Here is a 12,400-nt window from a genome sequence, read left to right as displayed (position 1 = left end):
GAAAAGAGGGACCATTTCTGCAGAATACGGAGGCTATTCCTTGCTTCAGTGAAGCTTCGTTTACTGCAGGCTTTTTAGCCCTGCACCCGCAGATGTAATGCACTGCTCTTGCATTTTTTAAAGCCTCACGAGTCATCGTGTTCGTGCCATTGCATGGGGACTTGCAGAGTAGGTCAGGAGCAGCGGCACGCTCGAGCGGGAGAGGAGCCGCGTGCCATGTCAATGACGGCAGCAAGAAAAGGTTTACCTCCTGAGGAAAAAGTGACTTAAAGAGAAAGAAAAAAGCCTTAACCAAAATGTTTGTACACGCTGGCTTTGCAGGTGTGTCACTGACTACCAGGGGACAGATTACTTAAATCAATGGCCGGCTTTGAAGGTGTGATATACCAGCTGCCACCAGCCAAGCACTCTTCACAGGTGTTCACCGACCTGTTGCACAGGATGTTGGCACCGTTTCCCTGTCTGAAAACCTTCTTTTCCTCCATCCAGCCTACCCGAGGGAGATCTAATTTTCCAGCCTAATGCTGTGTAGCACATCAAACTGGGCAGGTCACTTCTATCTCAGAGTTAAGTGCTGATTCTTATTAACTGGTGCCAGAAGCAACGTAGCACATTTGGTGCCCCACAAGGCACCAAAGGCTTCAGGTTTGCTCAACAGCAAAACATGTTAGGATCTGAGACAAAATACTGTAATCTGGAGAAACACAGTATCGCTACCTCCTTCCAGCTGATCACGTGATGACGTTGCTTAACACAGCTTACAAGCAGACTTCTCAGAAATATGCAATATTTATGTCTTTTTTGCTAATCAGGTGATAGGTTTGGGATTACAACACCCTTGCCCATAGCCAGCTCCACACCAGCCTCAGAACTCCAGGCAGGAATAAACACTGCTGTTGCAACGCAAAGGAAACAAGAACATCCTGTCCCCTCCCCAAACACCAGCACTTACAGGAGGATCTAAATAAAACCAGGCCAGCTGCTGAGGAGGAGCATGGTCAACAGGGAACTGTAAGGTTGAGACAGCGGGAAGGCAATTTCCCCGCCAAGTGATGTTACAAGCAATAGGGACATCATTTATCTCTGTTGGAAACTACACAGCTCTGAATGCTGCATTTGGATGGCAGTTCATGGGACACTACTCTCCAAAATGCAGCCAAACAGCCTCCTAGAAGCTTTTTATCACACCCATTTTCCCAGGCTCAGCTGAGACAACCCATGAAAACAATGTTATCTTCCCCAAGATAATCACGAGCTTACATAATGCAGTGGAAGAAGCTCTAATTAAAATAATGAAGTCAATCATTTAAGTGTTATGCCTTAAAATGGGTAATGCAGGCCATTTCTCCCAGGCTCACCTGGCCAGCAGGATCCCTTGGTATTCCTCTAGCTGCCGCATGAAGCTGGGGTTGGGCTTCGTGACGGTGCGCCGCTCCTTCACGTAGTCGTACGCTCTGTCCAGGTTCCAGCCGTACTCCTTCATGGCGTAGGCGATCACGGTGGATGCTGAGCGGCTCACGCCCATCTTGCAGTGCACCAGGCACTTAGAACCATTTTTCCTGAAGTGGGAGAAAGATGAAGAGGATCACTAAATGGAAAACACTGCCTCTGAGAAGCTTAAGACAACAGTGACTTTTCTACTAACGCATTATGAAACACATTTTAAACACCGTGGCCTTGGCTTGCAGTCTCTTGGATGTGATCTGATAACCCAATTGACAAAGCAGAGCAAGACACAAAGGAAGCGAAGAACAAAATCCTGATATTCTTAATAGATTTTGTTACAACAGCTCTTCCAAAGCTTTTATTACAAAGCAGACAAACATCAGTTGTTTGCGCAGTTTTATGAAGACTCTGCTAAAGACTAAAAAAGTATCCCTGAACCCAGCCAAGATGGCTCACTGGTATCGAGCAGTATTCCAAATAAAGAGGGCATCTATCACACACAAATGCTTCACAGTTTAGAAACACATTGTCGGAAGATGCTGAGTGGCTCAGGGCAATCTCTAGCATAGAGATGTTTTTCTAGTGCAAACAGTTTTGACAAATGGCTGCACAAGACCAACACTGCTTTAACATGGTGTTTGAAACCCTGCCTGGCCACCACCCACACCTCTCGTGAGACACTGATAGGTGCAAATCCAGCCCAAAGCCCCATGGGCCAACCTGGCAGATTTTTTGCACCATCACTGTTTCTTAGGACCATCTGTAAGAGGAAGGCTCACCCCCAGCCCCGTTTATAACAGTACTTGGGGTCCTTCCTCTTGGTACCTGCCCCGGCGCAAGTGAGCGGAAAAGATGACCTCCCCATGGCTGGAGGCAAAGACCTCAAATGACTGCTCTGAACTTTGATCAGGAAACCAGTGCAGCGCCCTGCCGCAACCAGGGGGAAGATGCCTGCTGATGTTATCCATTCTCTCTTACCAAAGGCAAAGTAAACAGCGCCCTTGAGTGCAGCAAGCAGCTGCTCTGCTTGGGTGAGGCTGGTACAGACAGCGGCTGAAAGGGCAGCCTGCGCTCTGCCCCCAGGAATTCAAAAATATTTGTCTCTCGTGAAATACGAGGAGGAAGACTAGCTGGCTCTTATCTGCAAACTCCGTGCACTGGACAGCACTGGCACAGAGCAGGCCGAGAGGGTTTTGGTTTGGCTCCTTTAACTTTTTTTTAAAATGCTCAGATAAGGTTTTCTCTACCGCTGGCCACGTGAAGCTCCCCCAGGACAAACTGGGAGGCCGTAGAGCACACACTGTCATGTGCCTTGAGGAGCTCAGACCTCAGCTGCACACAGCTGCCTGAGCCCACAGCTGCATCGACACTCCATACACACAGCGAGAGATGTGTTTACCGTTTGGGGTATCCTGTGCTACAGCAGCCTACCACTGGGCTAAAGTCTTCCTTATAAAATAATCTCTCTTATTCCATCTGGGCAATGATGTCCATGCACTGTCCCCAGTGTGCTGCCCCCCTTCAGGCTTTGGAACTCAAATTAATCAAAACACCAGAACGCTCCCAGTGATCAAAAAAGCTCAAACCACAGGAAGCAGAGCAAAAACGGGTGTACAGTAATTGCCCCAATCCAGAAGATTAGCTTACATCACCTCATACTGCAGTATTGATGCCCAAGTGTTTAATTCCCAATGGGAAACATTCTGGGCAAGAGAATACTTCTGTGGATGACAACACTTCAAAATCCCCATCTAAGGGAATACATTGATGTCTTTTTAAAAAAAACACGTTTAGTAAGTAAGATAAGTCTCTAACAACCTGCCCAAGAGAGCCATACTCGAAGTCAGCTGTTTGAAGGCTTGAAGGCTATGAGCAAGAGACGATTGCAAGCACCAGCTACGGTTAAGAGAAGACACACTTCTACAACGGAAGCAAGACTTCAAAGGCAATGTATGCCAATCCAATATGCTTTTTGACCAGTTTTCCCTTAAGAAGGCTGCTGAATTAACTATGGCAAGTAAAGTATGAGCTCTCTAGTACAGGAATGATGCCCCCACAATTTGCCTGGACTGCAACTGGGCAGAAACCCCTCATTAGTCCTACCTGCTCCTTATGCACCAATACGAGTAATGATTTGTGTTAGGCCACTCTTTAACACTCAGACACTTACTTACGCCTGCAACACTTACAAAATGAAAATGCCTCATTTCTAGTTACACAAGGAGGAAAGTAGCTGAGAAAATCAGTAGGAAAATACTAAATACTTAGTATATATTTTCTAAATGTGTTTGTTGTGCTCTGAACAGACTTACTTTGCCTTGGAGATGAATTTGTAGGTGTCATTCCAGTAAGCCAGAAGATCTGTTGCTTCTTCATCGTATACCCGAATATTATGATATTCAAAGAGCCCTGGGAAGAAGTTATCTATTTCTCGAGTCACATTCAAAATATACCGCACCCTGCATGGAAACAGAGAGCACACAAAAATGCAGGGTGTGCAGAACACTGAGTTCAGAGAGATATCACAGCTGCTAGATAACAGATTGGCAAAACTCAAAGCATTTGAAACTGCAATCTTGAACATACTTCCTTGGAAATAAGGAGTTAGTGCAAGGAGGTAGTGGCAAACCCAAGCAAAAGGATTTGCTGAGCAATTTAGAGCCTAGCCTATGATAAAAAGGCTTCCATCTACCCTGGATAGAAATGAAACCTCCTGTAAAGGCAATCAGGCTATTCTGCTTGTTTGCCATCTCTCTACTCCTAAGTGTTAGCAACTCTTATGCCACAGGAGTTCCCGCACAGCCTTTTCACTCAGTATTTGGGTCCCTTTTCAAAGTGCCTTTGTGAACCTTTTTCTGCTGTACCAACACCACAGGAAGACAGAAGGCACAAGCCAACGAGCAGTATCATAGTTAGGCAAATGAATGAGGGGAGTCAGCTTTGCTAGGCTGGTTATCCAAGCTGCATAAGTATGCTACCAGTTCAGTTCAGCGGTGATTAGTTTTTTCCATTGTTTTGCCCCAAACAAACTAAACCTGTAAATAATGGTTCAACTACAGTCCTTGTACGTAGATCCACCTGGCCTAGAAGCAGGATACCCTAACCTTAAGCCTGTAAGATGGCAAAGGCAGAAGGACCTATCAATGCTAAACCCAAGAGCTACAGACTTTATTTCGCTGGGTGCCTCTCAAGGGAACAAACGCTCTTTTACACATTTCCCTTGCTGCTGCAGTCCAGAGGTCCAGACTCCAACGTGCCTCTGTAATCCTGAGGCCTCAGTCCAGCACAGTGGGCTTGAGCAAAGGGCACAGAGCCAACTATGCAGCAGTTAAGTAATTGTAGCTTTCTGCTACTTATTGCTGCGAGACTGCTGGCTTCCTTTTGTTGGCCAAGGGGATGTTAGTCAAGGTCAGGGAACAAGATGCTTTTACTTTAGGGTGCCTGTTTGTGGAACACAGGGTTTGGAAGAAGCGAGGGAGCAGCAGATTGTCAGCTCGTTCAGATCTGCAAGCCCTTCGCACGAGTCCGGTTCCACAGCAGCTCTGGGGTGGAATTTGGTGCGTGGACAATGAGCGAGGCCAGGCCCTCGCTTTGAGCTGCCGGCCTGAAGCTACTTACCCTCTGTTCTGCAAGTCTTCCAAATTGGAGGCGTTCCACTCCGAGCCCTGCAGGGAAAACATGCAAAAGGACACATCACCCACAAGGAAAGCGAGAGACAGCCACCGACAGAGGGAGGGGCTGTCACCAGGGACGGCCAGGAGGAAGCTGCCTAGCCACGTGCTGGAGCATGAGGGTCTTCCGAGTAAAGGGTGTGCGTAAGAGTGGTGACAGGGCTGATGCCTTCACGTTCAGCACCTTATCTTGCTCTATCAACCAGATCCTTTCTGAAGCAACAGGCAGCTCTGCAAAGCTGAGCCCAGCACTGTATCGGGCACTTCCTGCACAGCAGTCAGAAATCTACTTCAGCAAAGATGAGAGCGCTCCACCCTTTCCCTGGAGGCCGCTGCTGCCAGCTCTGCCCCGCAGTGCAGAGATTGCCTGTGCTTAAAAACCATCCAGGTGCTCTTTATACATGAAACACCCATCTCACACATCAAAGGCCGCAACACTGTAAGCTCACTTGGGTTACACCTCTTCTCCCCAAGTGCGCGTGAGCAGAGGAACAAAGGTGTTTAATCCTGGCTAGGTAACCTGCTCCTCTGCGGGACGGACCGGGCCTCCCAGCCAAAATGCTTGCCCAAATACTTAAGCCCTCACAGAGGACAAGGCAGTCCAGACAAAGGCTTCCTTCAAAAATCAAGGTGCACAAGTGATCTGCTTCCCTTCCTTAAATAGCTCCTAAATGGAGGGACAATTCAGAAAGGAGAAAGCAGCTAACAGCAGTACTGCTCCGGGCTGCTCCCACGGCGTAGGCTTTAGGCTGCCCCAGGGACAGGAGAGGCACGACCAGGGCACAGGGGCCCCTGGAGCACACCCAGCGCCTGCCTGCGAGCCCGGCCAGCCCAGAGACAAGAACCTTCCAGCCAGGCCTGCACCTCGCGGTGTCCACGCAGCGATGGGCTGCTGCTTGCCGCGGGAAGCATGCCCAGGCACCCCGAGCTCGCGATGGGGTCAGCGTCTCCCATTAAAAGAGCTCCGATTCGGGGCAATGCACCTGCACCCAGGACAGCACTTGCAGAAAAGTCCTGAGCATATGCAGCCTGCGCCACGATGTATGCACACAGCCGGGAAAGGACCGCGTTACTGTTCTGGTAGCTACCAGGGACAAGCCTGTTGTGTCTCTTTTCCCGACACTTCAGGAATACAACAAAAAGCAGCGGGGTTCTTCCCCAATTGAACCATTTCTTAAGAGAAATCATCATAATGAGGACATCATTCAAGGGTTCAGCACAGATGGGGCTCTAAATTTCGAGCAGGGCAAAGGCAAACATTTCATGCCTTGGTGATTCAGATTTCAATAGAAACTATTGCTTTCAGCAACAGATCAGGTCAGTGCCAGCAAAGTCCAGAGCTGTGCATGGTCTGGAGAAAGAATACAGAGCCCTGTTTAGCTATTTTAGCACTTCCTAAGTAGGATCCCACAGGGTTATTGCCTGTACCTGGAAGGAAACAGCCCCATGGCTCCCAGAGAACCCACTGTACAAACTCTGCCTTGCAGTACACAAGCTCCTGAATCAAGCTGCTGCCCCAGCAGCACTGCTCCTCACCGCAGAGGCCTGCCCTGCAAACACATCTATTCCACCCGTTAGCCACAGCCCTTCTCCAGGGGGCTGCCTGCGAGCCTTTTTCTCATGGCCTTGTTTGCATTAACCATACTCTAAGCCAAGGCTCAAATCTCTGCAGCTGACCAAACTGCCTGTACTGCTTTTGACTAGCGCTGTAAGCCTGTAACATGTCTCTCTCTGACGAACATCTAGTCTGCACAAAACCATGATGTCGTAAGTACTTTAACTTTTCTGGCTCTACCCCACCACAATTTCCTGGGAGTGCTCGCGTTAACATACACCATCTCTTCGGAGCCACGGGAAGGCAATGTACTTCAGGAGACTGGGAGAGGCCGTCTCAGGTTGGACAGACCAGCTGGTCCAAGAGGATTGGCTTCGTTTATAGTTGAGCCAACCTTATAGGCTGGGCAGCCCCACAAAACCAGTGTCCGTTGCTCCAGGGCTGGGAAATCCAGGGGCGAGCTGACTCACCAGAAGGAGGTGGAGTAATTAGACAGGCCCCAGCAGCAATGAAAGGCAACTAAATGAGCAAAACATTAAAAGTGGATTATCTCCAGGATTCTCTGCGAAACTCATCTGTTCCTCCAGATGACACGAACTTAGCTTTCCACATTACAGGTAGTGTAATTCCACCTGAATCTTACATAAAGCCCCACGACACCTCCCTTTTCTTCTTTGCTGCAGTTATGCCCTTCCCAAAGGGGCATACACGCCAAGAATTTGACATCTGGACAGTTAGACTACAAAGCTGGTCTTCTGTCAATGGAAACAGCCCTGCAAAGAAATTCAAAATCAAGACTCTTCCCCCCCACTCTCTAGTGACAGGGACTGCAGCTTGGCTGGGGCTATAAGGCAAAGCTTAGTACTGCCAAGAAGCCAGGCAGCTCTTGTTCAATAGCACTACTGTCTTACGTCTTGCTCAAGAGTACATGACTCCAGCACTGGTCAACCTCTCCTTCAGACTTCCTTTAAGTTCCTCCAGAGGCCCCTATGTCCACCAAGACACGGCGAGAAGCGTAAGCTGCGTTTACAGGTGTAACTCTTGAATTCATTGTTAAACTTACCAAAAAGACATGATCAAATATCTGGGTGGGGCTGTCCATCTGTCCAAGGATCACTATCATCTCATTGTCAATGAACTCTTTGAACTCCCGCAGGTTACACACCATTTGCATCTCCAGCTCTGTGCGTATCTGAGTGAAGGAGACAAGGAAACCACGTGAAGTTTTTGCTCTAGTGCTTCCTCAGAGCACAAAGTATACAGCTCTCTACTTTGTGCAACAGCACTTCTAGTGCTGCTCCTCCACCACTCACCTCTTTCGATGTGATGTTCTCCAAATCTTTCTGCATCATGATCTCCCTTAACTTGGTCTTAATTAGCCGTTCTGTGCGCTCCCGCTCTGTTGGGCTACCAGAAGGAAAGAACAGTGAGTCATGAGGAAGGGAAATGATCTGGACTCACGGCACTTTTTAAACTGGTATTGTTTAGACTGGATGCTCTGCATGAGTCTCAGTAGACTCATGCTGCTTCCCTCAAGCAGCTCCTCAACGGGGAGGAATTCAGGTGACTGTAAAGCCCAGTTTGGATTCCCAGCTGTATGTGAAACAGAGACCAACTGAATGTGCCTAATCCATTGTAGTCATCCAGAGAACCTCTGGTATTTGGTAAAATTTAAATTGGGAAGGCTGCATTACACTCGCTGGAGCAACATCTAAGCCTCCCCCTACCTTTCTTGGAAAGGTAACAGCTCCAAAGCTCCTTACATGGAGAGAAGAGGGCAGCTAAGCCTTTGTGCATTCCTCCACCCTCTGCTGCCAGGGGCCTTATCACCAGCTGCAAAAATAGCCTGACTAACACCAGGGGAAGTTGCAACAGAGCAGCAGCTCAAGAGCTGGCTCACCCATCAGAGAAGGGGCCCAGCAGTAACATCTCACATCACCTTTCTGTCTTTCTGGAAGGCTGCCAGGATGGTAAATGCACAGAGACTTCTGCTTTTAGAAGCAACTATAACTCCTCTCCAACTGGTGGTTCACAAATAAAAATCATAAGAGTTCCTGGTCCTTTTAACCACAAGCATTATTTCAGGACTTGATTAAGAGAGTGCTGTCTAGGTATCCCCAGGAAATCACTCAACTGCTGCCACTGGGGAAAGGGTGGATTACACAGAGTATATATATGAAAAGTTAAAGAGAGTATTAATCTGAAAGCCTGCCAAAACTTTTTAGCCTTCTTACTTGTACATTAAAAAACAATCAAGCATGAAGATTTGTTCACAGCTGAACTACTGCCTTAGCATTATTATTCACTCACTGAACTCCAACAACACGAAATACCCGAGAGCATAAATCAACCAATGGCACTATTACACTAGGAAAGCAGCTGGGGCTAGTGAAAAAATCATTTCTTCTACTGCAAGCAGGGCAACTAACCCCTCATGCTTGGCATCACACCTGGACACAGACTACTTTGAGGTGATACAGTATCACTACCGTCAGCGATTACTAATTACAGGGGTTGTAGCTCTTGAATGTTGGTACAGCCTAGAAATTTTGCCCATCCAAACTATGTACGTGTCTACGTCAGCTACTGTTTTGGACCACACACCACCAGACATCTGTGCATTTAGCTGGAGATAGAGTGGGACCTATATGCTGTTCTTTCACACTTACAAAACTCCCCAGAGCCAAGAAACACTGCTTTGCTCTTTCTCCCCATTCTCAGATGTGTTAGCTGGATGCCTGCGAGGATGCCTCTGAGCTTGGTCTCAGAAGGCCACGCCTAAACACTTCACTTTCCTGCAAAATGAACTGAACTGCTCCAGAGTAAAAGCAAAGTCCAGAGAAACCTGTTCCTTCCAGGAGACACAAAGGCTGGCAATCAGAGGACCAAACTAGCAAACGGGAAGGCCTGGGTTCTAGTACTCAGCTATGGCAGATGCCTTCAGGGTTTGGCCAAGACACCACACCTATCTCTTACTAGTAACGTGGGACTAACCTCGCAGAAGCAAAGATCTGAGAGCAACAAGGTAACAGGTAAACAACTAGAGGTTGTACAACTAGAATGAAAGCAGAGGTGGGAGGAGACAAACCTTAGCCCCAGGAGAGCAAATCTTCCAGCACTGTTTACCTAACCAGGGTTTCCTTCATATCTCAGCAGGAAGCCTCCTCTCATTAGTACCTAATTAAGAGCGATCCTCCATGGCAATGGTCTCCTCTTTTGGAGACTGCACTGCTGACAGCTCAGCAGAGCCAAAGCTACTTACACGTCCGTGAAGAGGGCAGGCGAGTCGGGTCGGTGGGACTGCACATCTTGCATGGCATTCCACTCGTTGACGGACGACTGGTCGGAGTTGATATGGCTCTCATAGTAACTGACCCACGTAAGGAAGAGGCTCCCCGGGTAGTAGTTGTTACTCCGAGCTACCTCACAAGCCTTATGTAAACTCTGCAGCGCAGACCTAGAAAGGGAAAAATACCTGCAGCATTATCATTTCTTCCTCAGGATGGTATCAAGCACAAAGCAGCAGCCAAACCCAGGATCCCGCTCGTGTGCCATCAGCTGGTACAGACCCCCGGGCTACGTGCAGCAGCTCCCGTAGCTATCTGAGCAGAAGGCTGCCCTGCAAGGGTACGTTTGGGTTACTGCACACTGCAAGAGCCTGTGTGCCTCCACCGAAGCACATTAAGACAAGGCCTTGATGCTCAGCCTGGACGGCAGCAAAGCTGCCCGCAGTTTGGGGGGTAGAGGCACCTGTGTCCTTTGGCTCCGAAAACTACAACTGTCTGAGCCATGATTAAGACGCACAGAGTTTGTCTCCAACACAGGCAGCTCTGACAACTGTGTTAGTGCCATTCGCTCCCCTGCGTGCAGGGCAAAGACACCCAAGAACCAGATATGGAGAGCTGCGCGCCCAAGGGTTTAGGGCTGGACTCTGGCGAGGTGTTTAGGTGTCTGCCCTCCCTCACTGCAAGAGGGATGTTAGAAGTTTCTTCAGCTGCTGCTGGGAAACAAATCCCCCTCTCCTATTTTTAGCCTGTTTTAAATCTTTGACTGGGATCAGAAGGATCCAGGTCAAAATCACTGGGGTGACACAGAAGCATGACACCCTGACAGGGGATGTATTTCTGCAATGCAAAGAAGCTTGAGCCAGAAATACTTTAATGGCCACTACATTCTAACATGAACCACCCTAAAAGGAAAGAAAAATGCAGGCAGCTTCTCTCTCCTTCTCGCTATCACAATGAACATGTCTCACTGGAGACAGAGGCTCCTAAAATACATACAGTGTATATTTCCTTTTTTTTTTTTTTTATGATGAATAAAAAAAATATTCAGTTGTAATTCAAACACACCTATATCAACAACAAATTCTGCTTTAGAGAGACATTCAGAACAGCGGCCCTTTGCAAAGAAAATTACCTTATTCCCTCCCATCCCCACTTCAGATGAAGGCAAGGCTACTGCAGTATTATAAGCTCAATGCTGTATACCAGCGCTTGCAGGTATTTTTATTTTGGTATCAAGCTTCCTTCTCTGTCTCTGAAGGAGACTTCTGGCTGCCTGAGTAGGTCTCAAGATACCAGTAATGCAAAGCAGCACCTGCTTTTTAAAAGCCCAAGCAGCCAACACACCTTGGAAAAAGGATCACTGGGACAGATTATAGTAAGTGCTTACCACATTGCCTGTACAGACACTGGCTTGAATATATGAACCCTGTTATCTGTCGATACGCTGAACCCGCTGGAGAGAAGAAAAAAAGCATAGTAAAAATGTGTCCCAAAAGCAACTTTTCAACTAATAACTGATTGTAGCACATTAGAACAGCAAAGGACCAGCCCTACGCACACACTTGCTTTGCTGAGCTCAGCTAGCGAACAGATCAAAATAGCACACTAAAAGCTCTAAGATGACTCTCTTTTTAAGCGGCCACTGTTCGGGAATGAAACTAAGACAGTAGGACAGTGCTTGGGTGTGCTGTTTACCTTGGCAATACAAATTCAGCGCCACGGCTGGGAGCAAGAGAGTGCAGCTAAAGTGATCCTGGGGCAGCTACCAAGGAAGGAAAAGTCATTCCAAGCACTGCACTGGACAGCCTTTGTAACTGGCACAAACAGGAGTTTGCAAGTCAGGTGTCTATTTGGCAGAGAAACATCATTCTTACTTTATATTCAGCAAAACGCTGCTGCAAGAGCTATGGAGGAACACATAACAGGATCCCTGTAAGAAGATTTCACTACACACCCACTCACCAGCAAAAGCTCCTTTACTCCAGCTTAAACACACACATGAGCCACTGTCTCACTGCATATTTATTCAGTCAATTATTGGGGTTCCCTGCCACAACTACTGCGATTTAGGGCCTCTGAGCCAACTAACCCAATGCAGGTCAACAGCAGGAGGCCGATGGACCTGCCGGGGCTCTGAAATCATTTGACTCCTTCTCCATGCACAATGCTCCCAGCTAACGCAACCTGCAGCCTCTGCTGCTACTGACCTAGAACATACAAAAGACACTCACCCATCCCCATCCAGGTGGATCAAGGTGTCACTCCACAGCGGCAGCACCAAACCCATTGTACAAGTGCTACTGTAATAAGAAAGAGAAGGTCAGGCCATGTACTACAGCACCATGCAATTACTCTAATTTCACAGAATGGTTGCAGATGTTTGTATTCATTAGAGAAAAAAAAAAAGAATAGATCCCACTGTTGCTTCAGGGACAGAGCCA

General features: G+C 47.9%; 1 protein-coding gene across 2 annotated transcripts in view; it reads right to left on the bottom strand.

Annotated features, from left to right (window-relative positions):
* SSH2 (slingshot protein phosphatase 2) overlaps nt 1–12,400 on the bottom strand; it is a 100,863-nt gene that overhangs the window by 10,785 nt on the left and 77,678 nt on the right. For both annotated transcript variants that reach the window (XM_064523224.1, XM_064523225.1), the window contains 8 exons: nt 12,191–12,259; nt 11,347–11,412; nt 9,935–10,129; nt 7,986–8,079; nt 7,736–7,864; nt 5,065–5,111; nt 3,759–3,905; nt 1,359–1,559 (listed from right to left, as the gene is read on the bottom strand). In XM_064523224.1, the coding sequence (XP_064379294.1) occupies nt 1,359–1,559; nt 3,759–3,905; nt 5,065–5,111; nt 7,736–7,864; nt 7,986–8,079; nt 9,935–10,129; nt 11,347–11,412; nt 12,191–12,259 (948 nt within the window). The remainder of the gene's footprint in view (nt 1–1,358; nt 1,560–3,758; nt 3,906–5,064; nt 5,112–7,735; nt 7,865–7,985; nt 8,080–9,934; nt 10,130–11,346; nt 11,413–12,190; nt 12,260–12,400) is intronic.

The sequence above is a fragment of the Dromaius novaehollandiae genome, chromosome 19, assembly GCF_036370855.1.
Source record: "Dromaius novaehollandiae isolate bDroNov1 chromosome 19, bDroNov1.hap1, whole genome shotgun sequence".
Lineage (NCBI taxonomy): Eukaryota > Metazoa > Chordata > Aves > Casuariiformes > Dromaiidae > Dromaius > Dromaius novaehollandiae.
The sequence above is the reverse complement of the archived record's forward strand: the minus strand, read 5'-3'. Positions and strand labels throughout refer to the sequence as shown.